This window comes from Diadema setosum, chromosome 6 (assembly GCF_964275005.1).
Source record: "Diadema setosum chromosome 6, eeDiaSeto1, whole genome shotgun sequence".
NCBI classification, from domain to species: Eukaryota; Metazoa; Echinodermata; class Echinoidea; order Diadematoida; family Diadematidae; genus Diadema; species Diadema setosum.
The window spans coordinates 26,097,209-26,117,057 of record NC_092690.1 but is presented as its reverse complement, the minus strand read 5'-3'; the positions used below and the strand labels follow the sequence as shown (position 1 = coordinate 26,117,057).

General features: G+C 35.4%; 1 protein-coding gene across 1 annotated transcript in view; it reads right to left on the bottom strand.

The window, feature by feature from the left end:
- The window catches only part of LOC140229670 (sortilin-related receptor-like), a 118,986-nt gene that overhangs the window by 76,053 nt on the left and 23,084 nt on the right, over positions 1–19,849 (bottom strand). The window contains exon 5 of the mRNA XM_072309913.1: positions 14,928–15,111. Coding sequence (XP_072166014.1) covers positions 14,928–15,111 — 184 coding nt within the window. The remainder of the gene's footprint in view (positions 1–14,927; positions 15,112–19,849) is intronic.

The following is a 19,849-nucleotide window of genomic DNA, read 5'->3' as shown; positions in this document are numbered from 1 at the left end:
AAATATATACCCTATACAGTAAATCAGTTTCATATCCAGGGAAATGCGCATATATGTAAATAGTACAGAACTTGATCTCTTCTCAAAAGCAGGAACTTTATCCTCACTTTCTTTATCCTGTAAAGAAGGATACGCCTGTAAATCCATCGGTCCTATTGTAGCTTCCATTTTAATACACAGTTGTGCTTCCTTAGTAGCTACTTTAGATTTCAAAATCATCTGAACACACGCGAACACACATAAATATATACCCTACAGTAAATCAGTTTCATATCCAGGGAAATGCGCATAAATAGCACAGAACTTGATCTCTTCTTACGATCTCGCTTTTACCATTAATGATTGGAAAGAGTCTGAAGAACCGATAAGTTCAAGGTTTCTATCGGATGGTACATGTACAAGTACATAGTACAGCAGTGAGTACACATAGCAACATCACCATCTATAGATTTGCAGCACCAACAGAAATTGTACAAATAAGCAATTATAAACATTTGCATGTACAAATTGCATATATTGTAAATGCAGTGTATGTATATTGTATGAATACACGCTCATGAGTACACTACACTATCGTTCTGCATATTCTCATGCATCATAGCTATGGGGAAAATGTTATGTACACAAATCATAGAACAGCCTCTGAGTATCCTTGAGAATCTGGGCTTTGGTTGTTGTTTTATTTCTTCTGGTTCACCCTGTCCAACAATATATGCATACTTTACTAGCATCATGTTACCCAGTGTACTGCCTTTTGAAGGCACTGCTGACTTGAATTATTCACACACAAACTTCACCCTGTTCTACAATATGCCTACTTTACTAGCATCATGTTACTCAGTGTACTGCCAAAGGCACTGCTGACCTAAATTATTCACACACAAATCAGCATATTTTGTACAATGAATGTATTAAAAATTCAACTGCCCCATGCACACAAATTTTTTTCACAAGTACACATGTACATTAGCTTATAGGCCTACATACTTGATTCGCGTACCCTCTATTGACATACATGTCATTACGAAAGTACATACGTCTGTCAAATTGTATCAGATTCAGATCAAGAAAGCAATGAATGAAATGAATGCAGTGATTGCACTGCATCATTAAATGTATGCACATGGATAAAGACATAGTAAGAAGCTACAATTTCACAGTGCTATCCCACAATGCATCTCTGACAGCTAGGATCTACAATGGTGCTCTGCAGATTGGCAGTGCCCCAAACTGTTGCTATGTAGGGCAAAGAGTCTTACAGAAGCCTTCTGGTAGTTAGGAACAATGTTTGTCAAAAAGGCATGCGTTGATTTGAATGCAAAGTTTTGTACAGGGTATACATTTGTAAATGGGTCTACAAAGATTGAGCACTGTAAAAGGGTACATCACATAAAAAATGCACAGATCTTTTATACAACAGTTGTTATTGTACATGCTCACCATGTACTGTCTACAGAAGACATTCAATACCTGGTGCTGCGTGTATGCAATTATATACACCACGGCAGGCAGACATTAATGTTACACTTGATAAGAAGACTGCCACCTAGTACACGTGATACACCTGTATTTCAAACAAACATGTCTGAAATTACACTGTACATACAGCTGTACATTTGTACATTGTACCACAGTACTGTATGTAATGAAAGGTCACACAAATAAAACATCGCCTACTGAAATTTTTATAGTGGTGCAATTATCTTTTCCTCCCTAAATCTATAATTTCCTCTGACCTTCAAATTGTAATATGGAAAATGTGTCCCTCACAAATGCAATACAATGTACTTATTACAGGGGACTGCTACGCTTCATGTAAAACGTACACAGTACAATTTTGTATTTGATACTCTATTTAAAAAACAGTGAATGTTACATTGTACAATGTACAGACATGCAAACCTTTAAATACAGGTGTAAATACTGAAGTCTTCCGGGGGCTAAAAATGCATATTTTGTTTTGTTGTTGTTTTTTTATCCAGTATTTTTATGTTTCCTGTCATACAGATGTGAAATTATACAGTTTCGGAAAAGCAAGCATCTTTTCCATGAAATTTGCAGTATATTTGGCCAAAAAAAAAGGCATAACTGCAAACGGGTAAACAGGGTTCGAAATTGGCGATGGTCCGCTGGCCACTGGCCACCCAAAATGACGTCGGACTAGCTAAAAATCTTAAAATTCTAAAGTTACTAGTCCGTCTGGCTAGCCAAAATATTGCTTCAGTGTCAAAATTGATTCTTAGTAGTCCGCCTGGCTAGTAAAAAAAAATAAAGTTATTACAGTGCGACCCCTGGGTAAATGTAACAGTTGCCATTTCTCTTCCATGTTAAAAATCCAACAGGGTATTGTTGAATGCTGCCAGACAAGGCAACAACCTGTTGCCTTTTTTTAAAGAATCTAACGACAACACTGATAATATTTATGACAAAGATAAACAAAAACAAAACAAAACAAAAACCCTGCTTTTCTCCTACATATTGTACTTATCTGAATGGGCATTCTGACAAGGCCACATATGTTTTTTAACAGGCAAGTGCCACTCCCTTGTACTTGCCCCAACAGTCAGTTTTACTTGCCCCCTGTATTCCCGAGTACAATCAATTCTAACTTTAGGGGTTAACTACGTTTATACACTCCAGAGCTGCCAGCATTCACACATTTAGAATTCAAGGAGGTTGCAACTTTATGTGAGAGCTATGTGTAGGGGGTTACATGTACATAATACTGTATCAACCATGCACATCAGCAGGTTTAATAGTGATTCCCAAATGAAGGATACTGTTGTTGTTGTTGTTGTTGTCATTGTCGTTGTTGTTGTTGTTGTTGTTGTTGTTGTTGTCATTGTCGTTGTTGTTGTTGTTGTTATTGTTGTTGTTGTTGTTGTTTTCAAGTCAGAATACAAGGAGAGATCCTTTTCCAAAAACACAGCAGACTTGAAATGCAAGTCTATCGCAGGTTTCTTTTTTCCCTCTCATTCCTTTTCTTTCTTTCTTTAAAAAAAAAAAAAAAAGAATTAAAACATTACCAAAGTCTTAAAACAGGTCATACAATATGTACACTCGAGAGTAATTTAAATATATTCATCAGTCTTAAAGGTTAAGAGTGGTGCTCCTGGGAATTTCCCCACTACATCTCCACCATTAAAATTAATTAATTGACTGATGGCCTGACAGGGCAGACATAAAAGGTTGCATACATTTTCTACACAAAATGGTGGGGCAAGTCTTTTTTTATTACTCTCAGTTCCCTGACAGTATTTTATAACTTTAATCCAATCCCTACAGAGACAAGGCAATTCTTGCGTTCAGTCTATGCAATTTTGGGATCTCACTTGGAAATGGGTTTATTATGCTATTGAGCACAGAACAAAGTAAGCAGGCCCATGTGTGCATTGCTATTAAAAGTCAATTTACAATATTTGCTCATGTGCACATGGGTACAAAAATGACCTTTCTTGTTTTTCTCAGAGGGGTAGGCACTTCACTAGTTTTAAAAGCAACGAAATGCACGAGCATGTCCAACATAACAATTTATGGAATTTATCGGTCATATCAAACAGTGGATGAACTTGCCTAGATCAGGTGACAAGAATGGTTCATCAATGATCACACTTGGGAAAGCATCCATTTCATTACTCTGCACTGAATGCATTTGATCATGAACTTGAACTTTATTCTGTTTCATTAAAAAAATATAAACAATGTCATTTGTACAATGACAAACTGAGGACAGGAAACAAACTTGTGAACATGCATAACATTTTAACTATAAATGAAACATGGAAACTACAAAAAAAAAGACGGAGTCTTGTCAGGGTAGTTCCCAACAAAGAGTAAGAAGAAACAACATTGCTATACGATTAAGACAAAGAAAAGGTGAAAATATTACCCCAAAGAAAAAACAGACAAACATAAACAAAAAATACATTTTCACTATAAAATTAAGTAATAGTGTTTTAGAGGGATCGTACAGTTTTGGGTGAGACCTAATTTCAGGTTTCTAGCTTATTTTGATGAGATAATGAGAAACCTCTTATGAAATATGAAAGAGCATGTAATTCTATGAGGAATTCAATATTTACATAAAAATTGGTTTTGAAATGGCTGAGATATCCAAAAAAGAGTGATTCTAATAAAGTGTGGGACCCACACTTTATTACGATCGCTTTGTTTTACTTTGTTTTTGGATGTTTCAGTCAGTCCAAACCTGATTTTCATCAAATAAACTTTGATTTCCTTTTCAAATGGTATGCTCTGTACTATTAATAAAAGTGTTTTCTTGGTATCTCCCAAAAAGTTAAAAGCCCAATTCTCATCTCCACCAATACTGTATCATCCCTTTAACCCCTAGAAAACAAAAACCACAAAATTATTTAGAGTCAAAGTGTTTTTCATAATGACAACTCTAACTATCTAACAAATGTCTTTTCAGATTCTTCTTAAAAATATTTGTAGTTGGAGAATTTGTATAAACTGTATCTGGTAAATTCCTTAATGAGGGTCCAGTGTGTCTGAGTGTGTGCATTACATACATCTTATCTACCTCAAATAAATGATATTTATTTTACATTTTATTTAATTTTTTAAACAAACTATTTCAAATAATTCCAAATACCAGGCTTGCCATCAGATTAGCATCACTTAGGTTGTACTATTGTGCGCAGACAACATGAGGAATCACGACGTCATTTGATGTTTATCGCCGGAACTTTAAAACCAACACGCCCAACTGAATGAATGACCTTTTTCTGCTCATGCGCAAAGTGGAACTGGAAACTGGCTACATGTTAGCTGGTTGGAAACAGTACAGGGCGTCACCCACACTAAACTCTCAGTATTAACATACAGATGTGTGTATTTGAATAACTCTGTAGCGTCCATACACTGTAGTTTAAATGTGTGCAAATTATGCGAAACACAATGCTCTCATACCCAGTGCTGGAGGCATGCATATATGTATTCGTGCATTGTATCCATTTACACTGTGGTTTCTTTCCATAATTTGTTCTTCTGTGTTTTTTTCTGGGGGTGGGGTGAGGGATTACAGGGTGGCAGATCTCTGATCAAGGGCTTCTTTCCTTCCTAAAAAATTCTCCAAAATGTTCTCCTCGCGGCACCACAGGCCCGCGCCTCCCTGACGTCAACAAGACAGCAATAACAATTTGGCCGGCCGGAGCAGCGCGATTTGGGTGATAAATGATGATATCTCCAAAGGGAAAGGTCTGATTTTCATATCATTTCCAAACAGCCAGTGGCACACAATCCATACAGCACAAAGTCACACAATACGAACCTTGCGCACGCAACGCATAATTTGCATAATAGTATATGGAGCTCTCTATTCACAATGGATATATGGTCTTAGAATTGTACTTCTCCTCTTTACCAAATGAATGTGTACAAAGGGTATTTCCACTCATCAAACATCATACTAAATCCCACAGTATGCAGTCTTTATGATCTACTGTGTAACCAACCCATTTCACTTTCAACAAAACCAATGCCTAAAATATCAATGTGGATTGAGTGAAAGCAGCAATTACACTTGTAGTAGATCACATCAGCAAAAGCTTGAGGAAAATTAGACAACCTATTCAAAAGTTATAAATTCTTTATGTTTGGGGGCCATCATAGCTTGATAAGGAGACTATCATACTTCATGACATCATTTTGGACAATATATTAAACGACATTTTTTTTTTCTCAGAAAGGAAATTCAACATAATTTCACTTTTCTAGCATAAAAGTATAATGAAAGGACACTTGACTCACCTCTTTCAGAAAACAGGGGGAATAGATATGTACCCTTTAATAATACTATATGTCAACTCAGTATCAAAGTCAATGGAATATTTTTTTTTCTCCTGAAAAATGATATTTTTATGGAATACTAATTATTTTTCTTTATATTGCAGTCCAAAATAACATCCTGTGATGTAGTAGTCTCATTCTGAAGCAATGACGGCACCAAAATTGTAAAAAATTCATAACTTTTGAAACGACTGTCTGATTTTCTTGGAACTTTCACTGATGTGTTCTACTAAATATTCCTGCTTTCACCCAATCTGCAGTTCAATGACGGGCTTTGGTTTCCTTTAAACTACGTTTGCATTTCTTCTTTTCTATTTTATGTACTACAGGACTTTACAACCAGCAAACAGATCATACATTTGTACAAATGTTACTCCACTCTCTTGAACTGCTCTCAAAGTGAAACAATGTACACATGCACTGCAGTGAAGACAGGTTTGGTAAAGCTCACATCACAAATCACGCTGTTGCCGTCACACTAACGAAACCCTTAACCTTTCCTAATGCGCACTGTCGGGCGCAACTGATCGTTCTGTAGCCTGCAATCATTTTCCAAGCTGCCTCGGCACAAAAAGCCTTCTTCCATGACTTCCCTATACAGACTTGCAGGGGGAAACCTATCCGAAAGGTCTGTTTCCAAGAAACTCATGATTTTAAATGACAAAGCATATTGCTTTATTAAAAATAGAGTTGATATACAATGTATTTCATAGTGGGGGGTTTTGTTCAGATATAAAGTGAATAATAGAATAATGAAGTACATGTACTTCTATGTGACTTGTATAAAGTGTGTGTATAGTTATCGTCTATCAATTGAAGTAAATTTTGGTTTTACTTCATTGGCACAGCAATGGAAACATCAAGATTTTATTTCATTTTTTTTTTGGGGGGGGGGGGCTGTACTTCATTATCTCATTATTTTCTAGGAATGTGAGAATTCTCACTGGGAACATAGTGGAATCTAGTGCATTGAATGCTGTTATTACAAACAAACAGCTTGTGAGAAATACTGATGTCCTACAGTGTATACATCAAATTTCCGAGTTGGGATAAGTTCTGGAAAGCCTTAAAAATAAATATCCTTGCACTTCTTTTGTACAATAATACACTTTTAATATGTACCAATGAGATAGAATTGGAACTTTTTTTGCATGGCAATGTCAAAGGTATCAAACAAAGCAAAGCCTGATTGGCACTACAAATGTATTATTTCGAGAAAAATTTGCATAATCAACAAAGAAATTTAGGGGTACACATTGTATAAATACTTTTGCAGACAACTGTAAACATGTTCAATACATTGATCTGCATTTTTATGGTAGATTACACATGACTACACTTGTTTTTGTTTTTGAAACCACATTTGTCCCTTTTAGATTTCTGTCTTGTATATACATAACATGTAGCTTTTTACCCTTCAGATTGTTACACTGTATTTCCATTTCATGAAAGTGAATGAATAGAACTCAATGAAATCAAGTATGAAATGAGTAAACTGCCGAACAGGAAGCTAAAAAATTGTTGTTGATAACACTGAAATTGGGTCTGGCAAGTTTCATATTGAGAAGAAGGTACAAAGGCACACAACTGAAACACCTTCAAAGAGGTCACCCTAATTCAAGAGTGATCATAAGTGTTTCACACCAAACACTGAGGTTGAAAGGGTACGGTGAACAGCAAATCGGGACGAGAATAATACAGCGGCATATCAATTGTGTGTTGTGTCTCATACTGCACCACTCATTCGATACATCATACATACATTCAGCCTTGTATTTCAGGGCTAAAAGCTCAGCACACTTTGTTCATCTGTTGCGATGCTGTAAAATGTCAACTGAGCAAAGAAGCAGGTGATGTGCGTCAATAGCGTCTTTATTATTCGGGGGGGGGGGGGGTGGGGGAGTGCTGAAATGGCAAAGTTTTGACTGGTTCTTGCTTCTAAAACTCATTAACCCGTTGAGGACGGTTTGATTTTGCTATAACACCCACTTCCCATAGACACCTGCCCGAGTATACTCAGGACTCGTCCTCAAATGGTTAAGGTACTGAGGCTGTTTTACTATTTAAAAGGAATTGTTATCTTGTCATTAGAATGACTAACCTGCAAATTTTACTGCCTACAGTATTCATCCTGCCCACATTGCAACTGTGCAATATACGCAGAGAATATATCTTTTTTATTAAGCAAAAACAATACAATGGCAATATGAAACAGAAACAGGAACTACAAGTACAATCCTCTTAAAAATAAGTGTACATGTACAAATGTATGTAGCCAATTTACTGATCATATAGATCATTAATCCCCAAGGCTTTTGCATATTCTGCAACCAAACAAACCTATACAATTTGTATATTTGTGTAAAGCAAAAAAAGCTGAAACAAACGAAACCTTTTATTGGTATTTCTCTGTATGACCAACAGTGCAGGTGAAACTAAAGGTATGAATCATACAGCACCAAACCTCAAAAACATGGCTCCTGAGACCAAATGGGTTAAAGGAAAAACACAATTTCCATATGCCTGCAAAAGCTTGTCAATTTTTGCTCTTTGAAAATGGACACACATGAGAAATGTGTGAAATGACGCTTTGATATTATAACATACCATTCAGCCACATAATGAAGAAAATTGATTAAATGTTCAGCAAAAAGGTATAAAAAGCAGTATTAAAGGGATAGTACAATTCTGGTTGAGACCTAATTTCAGGTTTCTAACATTTTTTGGGTGAGATAATGAGAAACCTCTTGTGAAATATGAAAGAGCATGTAATTCCATGAGGAAATCAACTTTTATTTGATGAAAATTGGTTTTGAAATGGCTGAGATATCCAAAACAGAGCGATTCTAATAAAGTGTGGGACCCACATTTTATTACAATTGCTTTGTTTTACTTTGTTTTTGAATGTTTCAGTCATTCCAAACCCAATTTTCTTCAAATAAACTTTGAATTCCTCTTAAAATGGTATGCTCTGTACTATTTCATTTGTAAGTGTTTTCTTGGTATCTCCCAAAAAGTTAAAAGCCCAATTCTCATCTCCACCAATACTGTACCATCCCTTTCATCTGAGAACATATCCAATCAAGACTGCCATAAATCAATTACCAATATTTTTGACAAATTACCAATATTTTTGACAAATTAGGGCATGGATCTCCAGCTTGAGAATGAATCACACGTATGCAGCTTGCTGGGAAATACAAATATGTACAAGTGTACCTGATCATCACGCAATGTTCCATCTACATGTACCCACTAACAATTGCAACTGTTTTTTTTAGACAAAGTTCTTCAGGAATAAAAGTCTGGTACTATATCTATTCACAATCTGACTACACTTTTGGTCTCAAAATATTCCATAACAGCTACTGTAAAACGAGGAATGTTCGCGTGCATTTTAATTTCGCGAGCGCCAAGATTCGCGAAATTAAAATGCACGCAAAAGTTCTTGTATACACTATAAGCATTGATTGCCAGTGGCAATTCGCGAAAATTTCATGCCACGAAAAAGGCCAACGGCTTCAACTCGCGAAAATATCATGTTTTTACAGTATTCATCCTGGCAATGGTGTCAGCCAGACAAGGTTCCTGGTAGACCCTTTCCATATACTGCAAGCAAATTCCAAAGTCCTTCTGAGAGATATTGGTGATAATACCGTATGTAGAAGACTGAATACTTTTAAAATGTCTGCTCCAATAGAACATAACGGCACACAAACACGGATGGATGGAGCCGCTATCGTCGCTAATGCATATTTCACACTACATACTATATAGATCTTGCTTTAATATTAAAATGCATTTTACTAATGAGATGCAATCAGGGGTAGAGGATGTGATGTGTTTATGTAGAGTGAAATTGTATCATGCTTGTGCTAATGGCAACCTTCCATTTTAAAAATTCTTCTGTTGCCTAAAACGTGAATGCAATAGATGTTGTACACATTATACAGCCACTGCAAATCAGATACTGAACTTGTCACAATTTTTTCTTGTCATTCTCATGGAAAATTTTCCATTTCAATATTACTATGATTTCTCTCGGGTTTTTTTTTTTTTTTTTTATTATTACTGTTTGGAAGCACATTGCTATAATGTTTCATGCCTACAGTTAATTTTCCACTCTACATTTTTAATTTTAAAAATGACATATCTATTTACATACTCCCGCAATAATAAAAGTTCTGACACTACAATATATATGTAACATGCAATGTAATATGTTGTAGGCACAAAGTTACAATGCATTAAATTGAACTATAAAGCTTTAACCTCAGCCTGTCTTTGGTATAGTATTTCAGAAAAACACAAAACAGTGATGTTTCTTGTTTTAATAGTGGAGGTTGTATTACTGCAGTATCAAAAGGGCATTGTCCTTTAAAAAAATATATAATATTATGCATACTTTTAATCTTCTTTTGTTTAAATTTTTGTCAGATTTCTACATTCCAAAATACAATCAAATCTAATGGATTATCTTGTCACAACACGATAATCCACAGCCATCACATTGAACAAGATTAAACTCAAATGTGGAATGCAGCATACTGTTGTGAACCACACGTAACTTTTATAGATGATAGATTATAGTAGTAAATTTCATTTATTCAGTAAAAGGACAATGTTCATAGAATGTAGACTGTACCTACAGTGTACATGTAGCTACAATTTGTTTGCCTGTTAAAAGAAAAATTCATAGGGGCCTACAGTGTTTACCTTTTAATCTTTATTTTTTATACACAGTTCAAAATCATTATCCCTTTCATCAACTTCATCTTGCAAAAATACAAATGAGGATAGTGGCAGACCTGTATCATGTACACGTGTAGTGTAATGATTGCCTTTTAAATCTAATTTTGGAGTATGACATCATTCACTGGAGTACAGTCGACATGACAAACACATTCACTCAAGCACATCCACAAGAATTACAACACACACGCATTGTGCTCACATAAAAGGCAGACAAATGTACTTTGTACACTGTACAAAATGTACAAACGAGGTAATGTACACAATGCAAGAATGGTGAAAAATATTATAAGATGAAGTACAGTACATAGGGCAAATATGCAGCTTCTGAAAGCTGTATATTTCAATGTCTTTTTTGGCAATGAAATATTCTGTTAAATGTATACAATGTGCACTCCTTTTTCAGCGACCACAATGAACTCCTGATACTGCTATACTTTACTTCCTTATTAATACAGGGCTCCATACCGACATCTTTTCTCTAGAGGCCCACTCTGGCCACTAAAAACCTTTAAATTGGAAATTTTGGTGGCCCAAAAGAAAAAGGTCAAATCACTTTGAATCTCAGTCAACTGATCCGATTGGGCCACCAAAAGATAAATTTGGTCGCCCGAAATCAGTTTACAGTGGCCCTGCGCCACCATGTCACTGCTAATATCGAGGTCTGCAATATATCATACATGTACATGTACATGTATGAGTGTTCTTTCTTGTTTAAACTACTGTAACAGTGGAAATTTTCGTGATGTGGAAATTTTCGCGTATTCAGCCCAACCAGATGCTAGCACGAAAATAAAAGCACACAAATATTTTTGCATGCATATGTTCCAGTAGTTTATAATAATGTCCTTATTCCACGGAATTAAAAACATGCGAAATCCATCTTACCCGGCCGAGCGCAAAAAAAAAAAAAAAAATACTCACGCGAAAATATCCACTTTTACAGTAACACACATTTGCTTCCTCCAGTTTTTCAGTATTAATCAAAATTCAGGATCATTACATTATGTCCACTTGTGTTGTTTTCCAGAAAAATTGGCTTTCTTCTTTTTCTTCTCCGTCTTCTTCTTGTTCTTCTTCTTCTTCTTTTTGTTCTTCTTCTTCTTTTGTTTTAATATGCATCCCACATACAGGCAATTTTGATAATGATAATGATAAACCATACAGCCAATTCCACACACACATACACACACACACACACAAACAAACACACACACACACACACACACGAAGCAAGATGAAAAGTGACGAAATTTTTACAGCAAAAAAATACATTTGTACAGCACTATTAAAGGGACTGTACAGTACTGGTTGAGGTGGGGATTCATGTTTTGAACATTCCTAAGTGAGATGATGAAAAGCCTCTTATGAAATATGAAAGAGCATGTAGTTTTAAGAAGGATTCAATGTTTATTTGATGAAAATTGGTTTTCAAATGGCTGAGATATCCGAAAAAGTGCTAATAATAAAAGGCGACATGCCACAACTTTATTAGGATCTCTTTGTTTCACCTTGTTTTTGGATATCTCAGCCATTTCAAAACCGATTTTCATCAAATAAACTTCTGATACCCCTTAGAACTGCATGCTTTTTGACATCTCATAGAGTGGTTTCTGAATATCTCGCAAAACGTTAAAAGCTAAATCCTCACCTCGACCAGAACTGTACACACCCTTTAAAGTCTTTATATCTATTGACAAGTTAAAGAAATACTATGTAAAAAGACTCTTTAAAAGTAATCTACTGTATTGGCCTGCTTAAAATTATTGGTAATCTGTTCCAGTAACTCTGCAGCTGCCAGTTGAAAAGATCTTGCACTGTAATCTTTTTCTGATATTGTGGGGGGTGAATTTAAAAAGAAAAAAGAAAAAAAAAAGACTGAAAACGAAGGTTTCCTGTCAGAGAATAAAATATTTTGTTTCAACTGTTGAAGACACGTGATAAAGTACATATGTAGGGCCTACAAGTTCTTGCACAAACATTTCAAATTCCAGTGACTCTCACAGAGGCTCTTGAAATTAAATTATACAAAAGTCAATTACAAGTTCAGACTTGAAAGAATGCCTCAATGGTGATTTTATTTTTTTTTTCTAAGTAGTTTCCTACAGAATAAGGAAACAAGGCGAGTCAGTGAGTCACACTCAAAGATGACCGACTACACCTAATAGTCAGCCTTTTTGACACACAAGTTCTCAATGCGCATAATATATGGATGTAAATTATGCAATGCAGACTGAGCAATATCAGCTCTGCCACAGTCAAAGTGATCTAAACGGCTGTGTAGACATCACTATGGCACACCATCAATTATAATACCATTACTGTATCGACGCCATAAACTCAAAAGAGGCGTCTACTGCAAAAGCTGCTATTTTTGCGAAAACTACCGTGTCTAATTTTTGCAAATTTTGCAAATCACCGTAGGGCCACAAATTTAACAACTCTCAAAACTAATATTGCCATGTCCAAGAGAGTGGCATGCACTTTAATGTACAAATGCCTCCATGTCAAATCTCAAGCTTCCATGTCAAATCTTGAAAATGACAGCTAACTAAAATGTCTATGACCTCCTCATTTGCAAAATACATGTACACAAAAATAACAACTTTTACAGAAAGTACATTTATGTACACCATCTTTAAAAAAAAAAAATCATGTAGAACAGCTGCATGACTGAAGTATTTTCACTTTATCTGTCACGTGTTTGTGAAGGAGTCACATTTGTGAAATCATTTTCTTTATGGCGCATGAAAGTGAAATGGCAATTGCTGCGACACAAATTGTAAGCTTCGTGTAGATCAAAACGAATGCACGAAACACTTGATAAATGACAGAATGATACAAGAAGGTACTTTGATATGAGTTTTTGATACAATGTATGGATAAATAGCTGTGAAGGTCAGAACCAAAATCGAGGGCTGACCATACATGTCCCAACGTCAGATATTTATATGTCAAATACAAGTAATATCTAGTTATCTCCATCAAGGAGGTTATGTTTTCATCGCCATTTGTTTGTTTGTTTGTCTGTTTGCAAAATATTCAAAAAGTTGTGAACGGATTTGGATGAAACTTACAGGACAAGTTGATAATGGCACAAGGAACGAATGATTGAATTTTCGTAGTGATCTGGGAATTTTCACAAATTTTCAAGGATTTTTTTTCTTATCTTTTGGCAAATAGGGTCGATGAACTTTAATATGAGTTCAAGCTGTGCGCACTTGAGGTTTGCATCCGCACATTTTAAAGCGCGTGCTCTGCTCAAGGCGGTGCGCAACACGCAGGAAGCTGATGAGTTAAACAAAGGCTTCTTTCTTGAGCAATTTTCAGCATGTGTGTATGGGTGGACATGAGCTGCTTGGCACGGGTCTGCACTCTCGGAGTGCTTTTGTAGGTTTTAATTACAAGCATTTTATGTCATATAATATTGAAAATGTAACATACAGTGTAGTTCTCCTTGTTGAGCCAAGGAAGCCCTGTGAGTTACTAAAAGTAGATATTGTGTAAAAACATAAATTAACAAAATCAGATGTAATAAAACAAACACTTCCTTTAAAAATGACATTTCTCATACTCTTTTTACTATGAAACAGTGTCTACTCTGCCTGGAAGACATCTGAAATATAAACTATCAAAAATATGAGACCAAAAAAAAAGCTAGAAATGTCTCTATGGCATGCCTCCGCCACATCACATGGTTCTCCCAATATAGGTCAAGAGTATGTGTTGATAATGTTGAGTCAACAGTTTCAAATAATTGGCAAAAAATAAAAAAAAAAATTAACAACATGTTTGTCACAAATGTGTTAAGTGTTTACTTTCCTTGAACTTGGTTTCATTTGGATTGGTGGTTAAATTGCTAAAAGAGAACAAGTATTTGGGAATTTGAGGATTTTCATTTGACTGTTAACCTGTTTATTTGAAGAAAATACCTTCAGGCATTGCATAGACATGGGGGAAATAATGAAATTTCAGACCTTGACCTTTAACCTTGAGCATGTGCACACAAAAGCTGATAAGCACAACGTCGATGCCAAGTTTCATTAGCATTGTGTACCTCAAATGGTTTTTATGATACGGTGTCCACAAAACTGATTATGGGAGGGTAGAGGGAAGGACGGAAAAACTGAAGAATGGACACACAGAAGGACAGACGGATAGATGGGCAACCAAAACTAAAACGCCTCTGATGACACTGGCGGAAGCATTAAAAAAAAAGTGATCTAACAAATTATCAATAACTCAAAACAAAATAACTGAAAAAAAAAATTAAATGGGCATCTATAAATACATAACGTAAACCATCTACACTTGTATGTTTACATAATTTAAATAATTATTTTCTTTATATATATGGTACTCACTTTTCCTGACTGGAGTCTCGTTGCGAAGAGGTAGTCATCCCGAACCTCAAAGTCTTTCACTTGAGAAATAACCAACTCAATGTTGTCCTGGAAGAAGTCGTCTGATTTTCGCACTGAGCTCGTTCCGTCCGTCTCAAGTCGCTCGACATAGATGGTGTCCACGGGATCCTTGGGCTCCACTCCCCTGTCAAGACAATGAGTGGAATCAGTTTTAATATTCAAGTGCTCATATCAACAGTTTCTATAGAAGGGAGCTTTGCTGTTAAATACAACACTTTATAAAATATTGCTTTAATATGGATATCTGTGAATGCAGAAAGGTTAAAGAGATGCTCTGAAAAAAGTTTGAGGGCAATTAACGATTCATTCAAAACTTGTCACATTTTACTGGTTTGGGTTTATTCCATGTTACCCCCCTCCCCCTTGTATTGAGTGAATACAGCAATGTTAGTAGAACACATCAGTGAAAGTTTGGGGGAAATCAAACAATCCCTTCAAAAGTGTCTGATTTTTAAAGCATTGTCACAGTCACTGCTGGATGAGAAGACTACTACAGTGTATGATGTCACTTGTATGCGTACAAAGCTATGTAGCTATTAAAGGAAAATGTAAAGAGAATTTCACAAAATTTCACTTTTTTGAAAAAAGTGCACATTTCCTCGACTTGTCACTGACGTACAATGTTAAGGGTAATATCATTCCCCCTTGCCTTCTTTTATCTTCTTTTATCTTCTTTTATTAAGCGAGAAAAGTGAATACATATATGTTAAATTTTTACATTTTCTTTTAATACATTGTTGTACACATTGTACACATCACAAGCTGTAGTAGTCTTTTCATCCAGCAGTGACTGAGCAGAAACATCAAAAATTCATAACTTTTAAACGGATTGTCTGATTTTCCTCAAACTCTTGCTGATGTGTTCTATAAATATTGCTGCATTCATTCAATCCACATGTCTATGAAGGTGAACTTGTCATGTAACATGGACAACTATCCAAAGCATGTAATGGAGAAAGAGAGAGGTTCACAGATCTAAGATACATCTAAACAAATATCCAAGCTTTGTCATTAACTTATTAAAATAAAAACCTAAACACCACAAAACTTTATTAACACTGAGCTTTTTTTTTGTAATGCATGCGTACAATGTATATTTACCTGTACTTTATGTGAGTAAAAGCTCAATTCCCTAGCACACAAAAAAATTTTTCTTTGGGGGGGGGGGGGGTTAATAATTGGTATTCAAAATAAAGATTATACAGTGTAATCATGACGAAAGATAAACACTTTGATATGGGCATATTATCCATGGTGAAAAGCTCTTTTCTGGAAAACCCTCATTCACTTCCAAGATGTTATGACTGATTGAATTATCACTTTATAATTTTTTGTGTTTTTCTCTGCAGGATCAACACAATCAGTGCAACAATTTTTACAAAGCAGTAAGTATTCTGAGAAGTATTTTGAATTCTGAGAAGTACATTTCTGTCTTTTTCTTTTTAACTGAGAAGACATGTGACAGTACTTATGTGAAACAGTCACATAACAGGATGGAAATGGTCAGATCACAATGCCGTCAGAATCTGCTCACTTCAAAGGAAACTCAGTGCAAGGCATTTGGTTTTGGGTTTTTGTGTCACTGGATTTTTTTTTTTTTTTTTTTTTTGGGGGGGGGGGGGGGTATTGCTGTTGTTCTTTTAGTTGCCTTTTCCTGTCGGCAGGAAGTACACCCATCTGAGCGCCACCACAGGTTTGGCTCTTTAATAGCGTTCAGAGAAACTGAGAGGAAATTTGCACAAAGTTGGTGTATATTGCCTTTTCCATAGCATTCTGCGAAAGAGTATGGTGAAGCTGTAGATGGGAGATTAGACCTGTTCTTCTTTTTGTCTGCTTCAATGCAAACCAGGATATCACACCTAAAGCGCACAATCCAAGGACATGTGAGCAGACATATAATACCAAAAAATTAAAGGTAGGGGATACCTTTTACAGACCTCCCAAAATGCAGCAAAACATTAAATATGAACCTCAGGGGACTTGTTTAGGCCACTGCTGAGAAATTTGGAAGTCAACATTTATCTACAATTTGAATAATGCACAAAACTCAACTACTCAGTAGTTCTGTGTGTCAGCCACACTTAAGCCTTTTTGTTGCAGTCTTCTGTATCTTTTATCTATAAACACAAATCTAAAAGTATAAGAGCTGATTTAATAACATATAGAGTGTGTGGCAAGAATGTTATATTTATGTTTGTAAGTTTGGATGAACTTTCTTCACAAAATATACATGATGGACACACATGCAGTGCATGGGTCTGCAAAGGTAGCCTAGTAATGTACTGGAATTTTACAGTGAGCCCCAAAAAAAAATTCAATTCAAAATCTAACGGTCAATAAAAATGTACTAAATGTTACCTTCAACTTTCAATACTTTATGGTAGTTTCTAAAATGATACTCTCTTCAACATACCACTGTATTTATACAAGTCTTCATATTAGGCATGCAAATGGGATTCCCTACTAGTCTAGCAGCCAGAAAGGGTCCCCGTGCACCCCCCCTAAAACAAAATTCTACGATATGTTCGAAGATCGTCAGAACCTGTATTTTCCGAATTCGGTTGTCGCCAGCGGAAAAAAAGGTTGCGCGCGCGTCTTATTTGCATATTTCTAAGATGGCCGCCGCCCGTTGCTAGGAGACGGATTATTTTTGAATAACTTTATTTAGGAATAACAAATTACCATAAAAATGGTATCATTTTGAAGAGAATTAAATTTCCTACAAGCTGATACCCCATTTGATGGGATAAATAGTTGTTGTCATGAAATATTAAGGAAGGAATTATGTTTTTTAGCATTTTTCTAAAAAGATACGGAATTTGGTTATAATGTTCTTTTCCATACATCTAATATGCATTTACAAATAACATTTGAAATTTCCTAAAATTATCCCCCAAACATAGCTATTATCATGTGAAAACGGCTTTCCAATACACCAATTCCTTTAAAAGTTACACGACATTAAAGGGGATAAGGTTCAATAGGTTTTACAGCAATATTTAAGGGTTATAATGTCTCCGCGCGCAATTGCGTAGGTTCTGTATGTGGGGTTTGTTGTAGATCACTGCTATCTATTGATCAAATCTCATCGAAATCGGCAAAGAAAGAAAGAAAAATTACACTTTCTATTCCTTAAATGAAATAAAAATGTTTTTTTTTTCTATTCTGTTACCAAACTCAATCCATTCAGCTTCCCATATGAACAGTTTCTTGTCTTTTTGGATTCCCTCCAAAATCACAACTTATCTGATATTAAAAAGTTAAAGAAAAAAATTTGACGTGACAGTTTCCTCTTATTGGAAGATTAAAGTAAAAAAAAAAAGAAGAATCTTATGCTAAAAGCCCTAAGAAATAAAGAACTTGTTAAATGGCCTTTCAGAGTTTAAAATGAAACATGGCTATCTTATTTTTTTCATAACAAAATGAAGGGAAGTATCTGTGTAGTTCATGTCGGCCCATACTGGGTTACTATTCTTCAGAAATGGTCCCCGTGCACCCCCCCCCCCCCCCCCAAAAAAAAAAAAAAAAATCTACGATGTGTTCGAAGATCGTCAGAACCTGTATTTTGTGAATCTGCTTGTCGCCAGCGGAAAAAAAGGGTTGCGCGTGCGTCTAATTTGCATACTTCTAAGATGGCCGCCGCCCGTTGCTAGGATACGGATTATTTTTGAATAACTTTAGTTAAGAATATCAAATTACCATAAAAATGGTATCATATTAAAGAGAATTAGATTTCCTACAAGTTAATACCCCGTTTTATGTAATAAATAGTTGTTGTTATGAAATACTAAGAAAAGGAAGGATTTTTTTTTTTACATTTTTCCCAAGAAATACAGATTTCAGTAATGTTTTTTCCATACATTTAATTTCTGTTTACAAATAACATCGGAATTTTCCTTAAGTTAAACCCCATAAATAAGTATTATTCTGTGAAAGCGGCTATTCAATACACCAATTTCTTTAAAAGTTACACGACATTAAAGGGAAAAGGTTCAATACGGTTATACAGAAATTTAAGGGTAATGTCGACGGCCGCACTTGCGTAACGCGTGTAATACTATAATAATCATTGCAAGTATGAGACCCTATCACTTCTTACATCCAAATTATTGATTAAATATCATTAAATCTTGTGGAATATGAAAACAAATTAAATTTTTTATTCGCTATCACCTTTGATCTACTCAGCTTCACTTTTAGTTTACGTCTTTTTTCATCAAATAGAATGAAGGCCTTACGAGAGGTGTAATTTCATGACGGCCGAAACGGGCTTACAATACCTGGATAGAGGTTTCCAACATATCGATATTAATCAAACTTCTCTTCATCAACTCTTATTCTTCTGATCATCTTCACACACATACTCACACCTCCAGTATCGCACACAGGCATTCATGCAGGGGAAATGAGCTCAGTCATGAATTTCGTGAATTTATTCAATACGCCATTAATGCATTCATGGAACATCAAACTCGAATGCTTTATTTAGATGTCGAAATAAGAGTTACATGTATACCGCACAAGCGAAATATTTCTCACCATGCTCTAGCATGAAATCAATTTATTTTTTTAAGATAAGATCGCACATACGTGTTCTCATTCTTTGGTGGTTCACCTGATGGTTTTTAAACATATTGCTCATACGTTTATTATTGCCAAGAAACTAATAGATAGATTACAAATACCAAGGAATGGCATTGATAAAAACGAATAGTTGCAAGTCAAGTCCAGTCGCTTTCAAAATCTGTGGGTTTTTTTTTTTATAAAAAATGATTTCATGCACTTAACTTTGTTACATGGGTTGATTTAAATGCAATACAATGTAAACTTGGTTGTTAAATCCGTTAGGAGTGACTAATAAT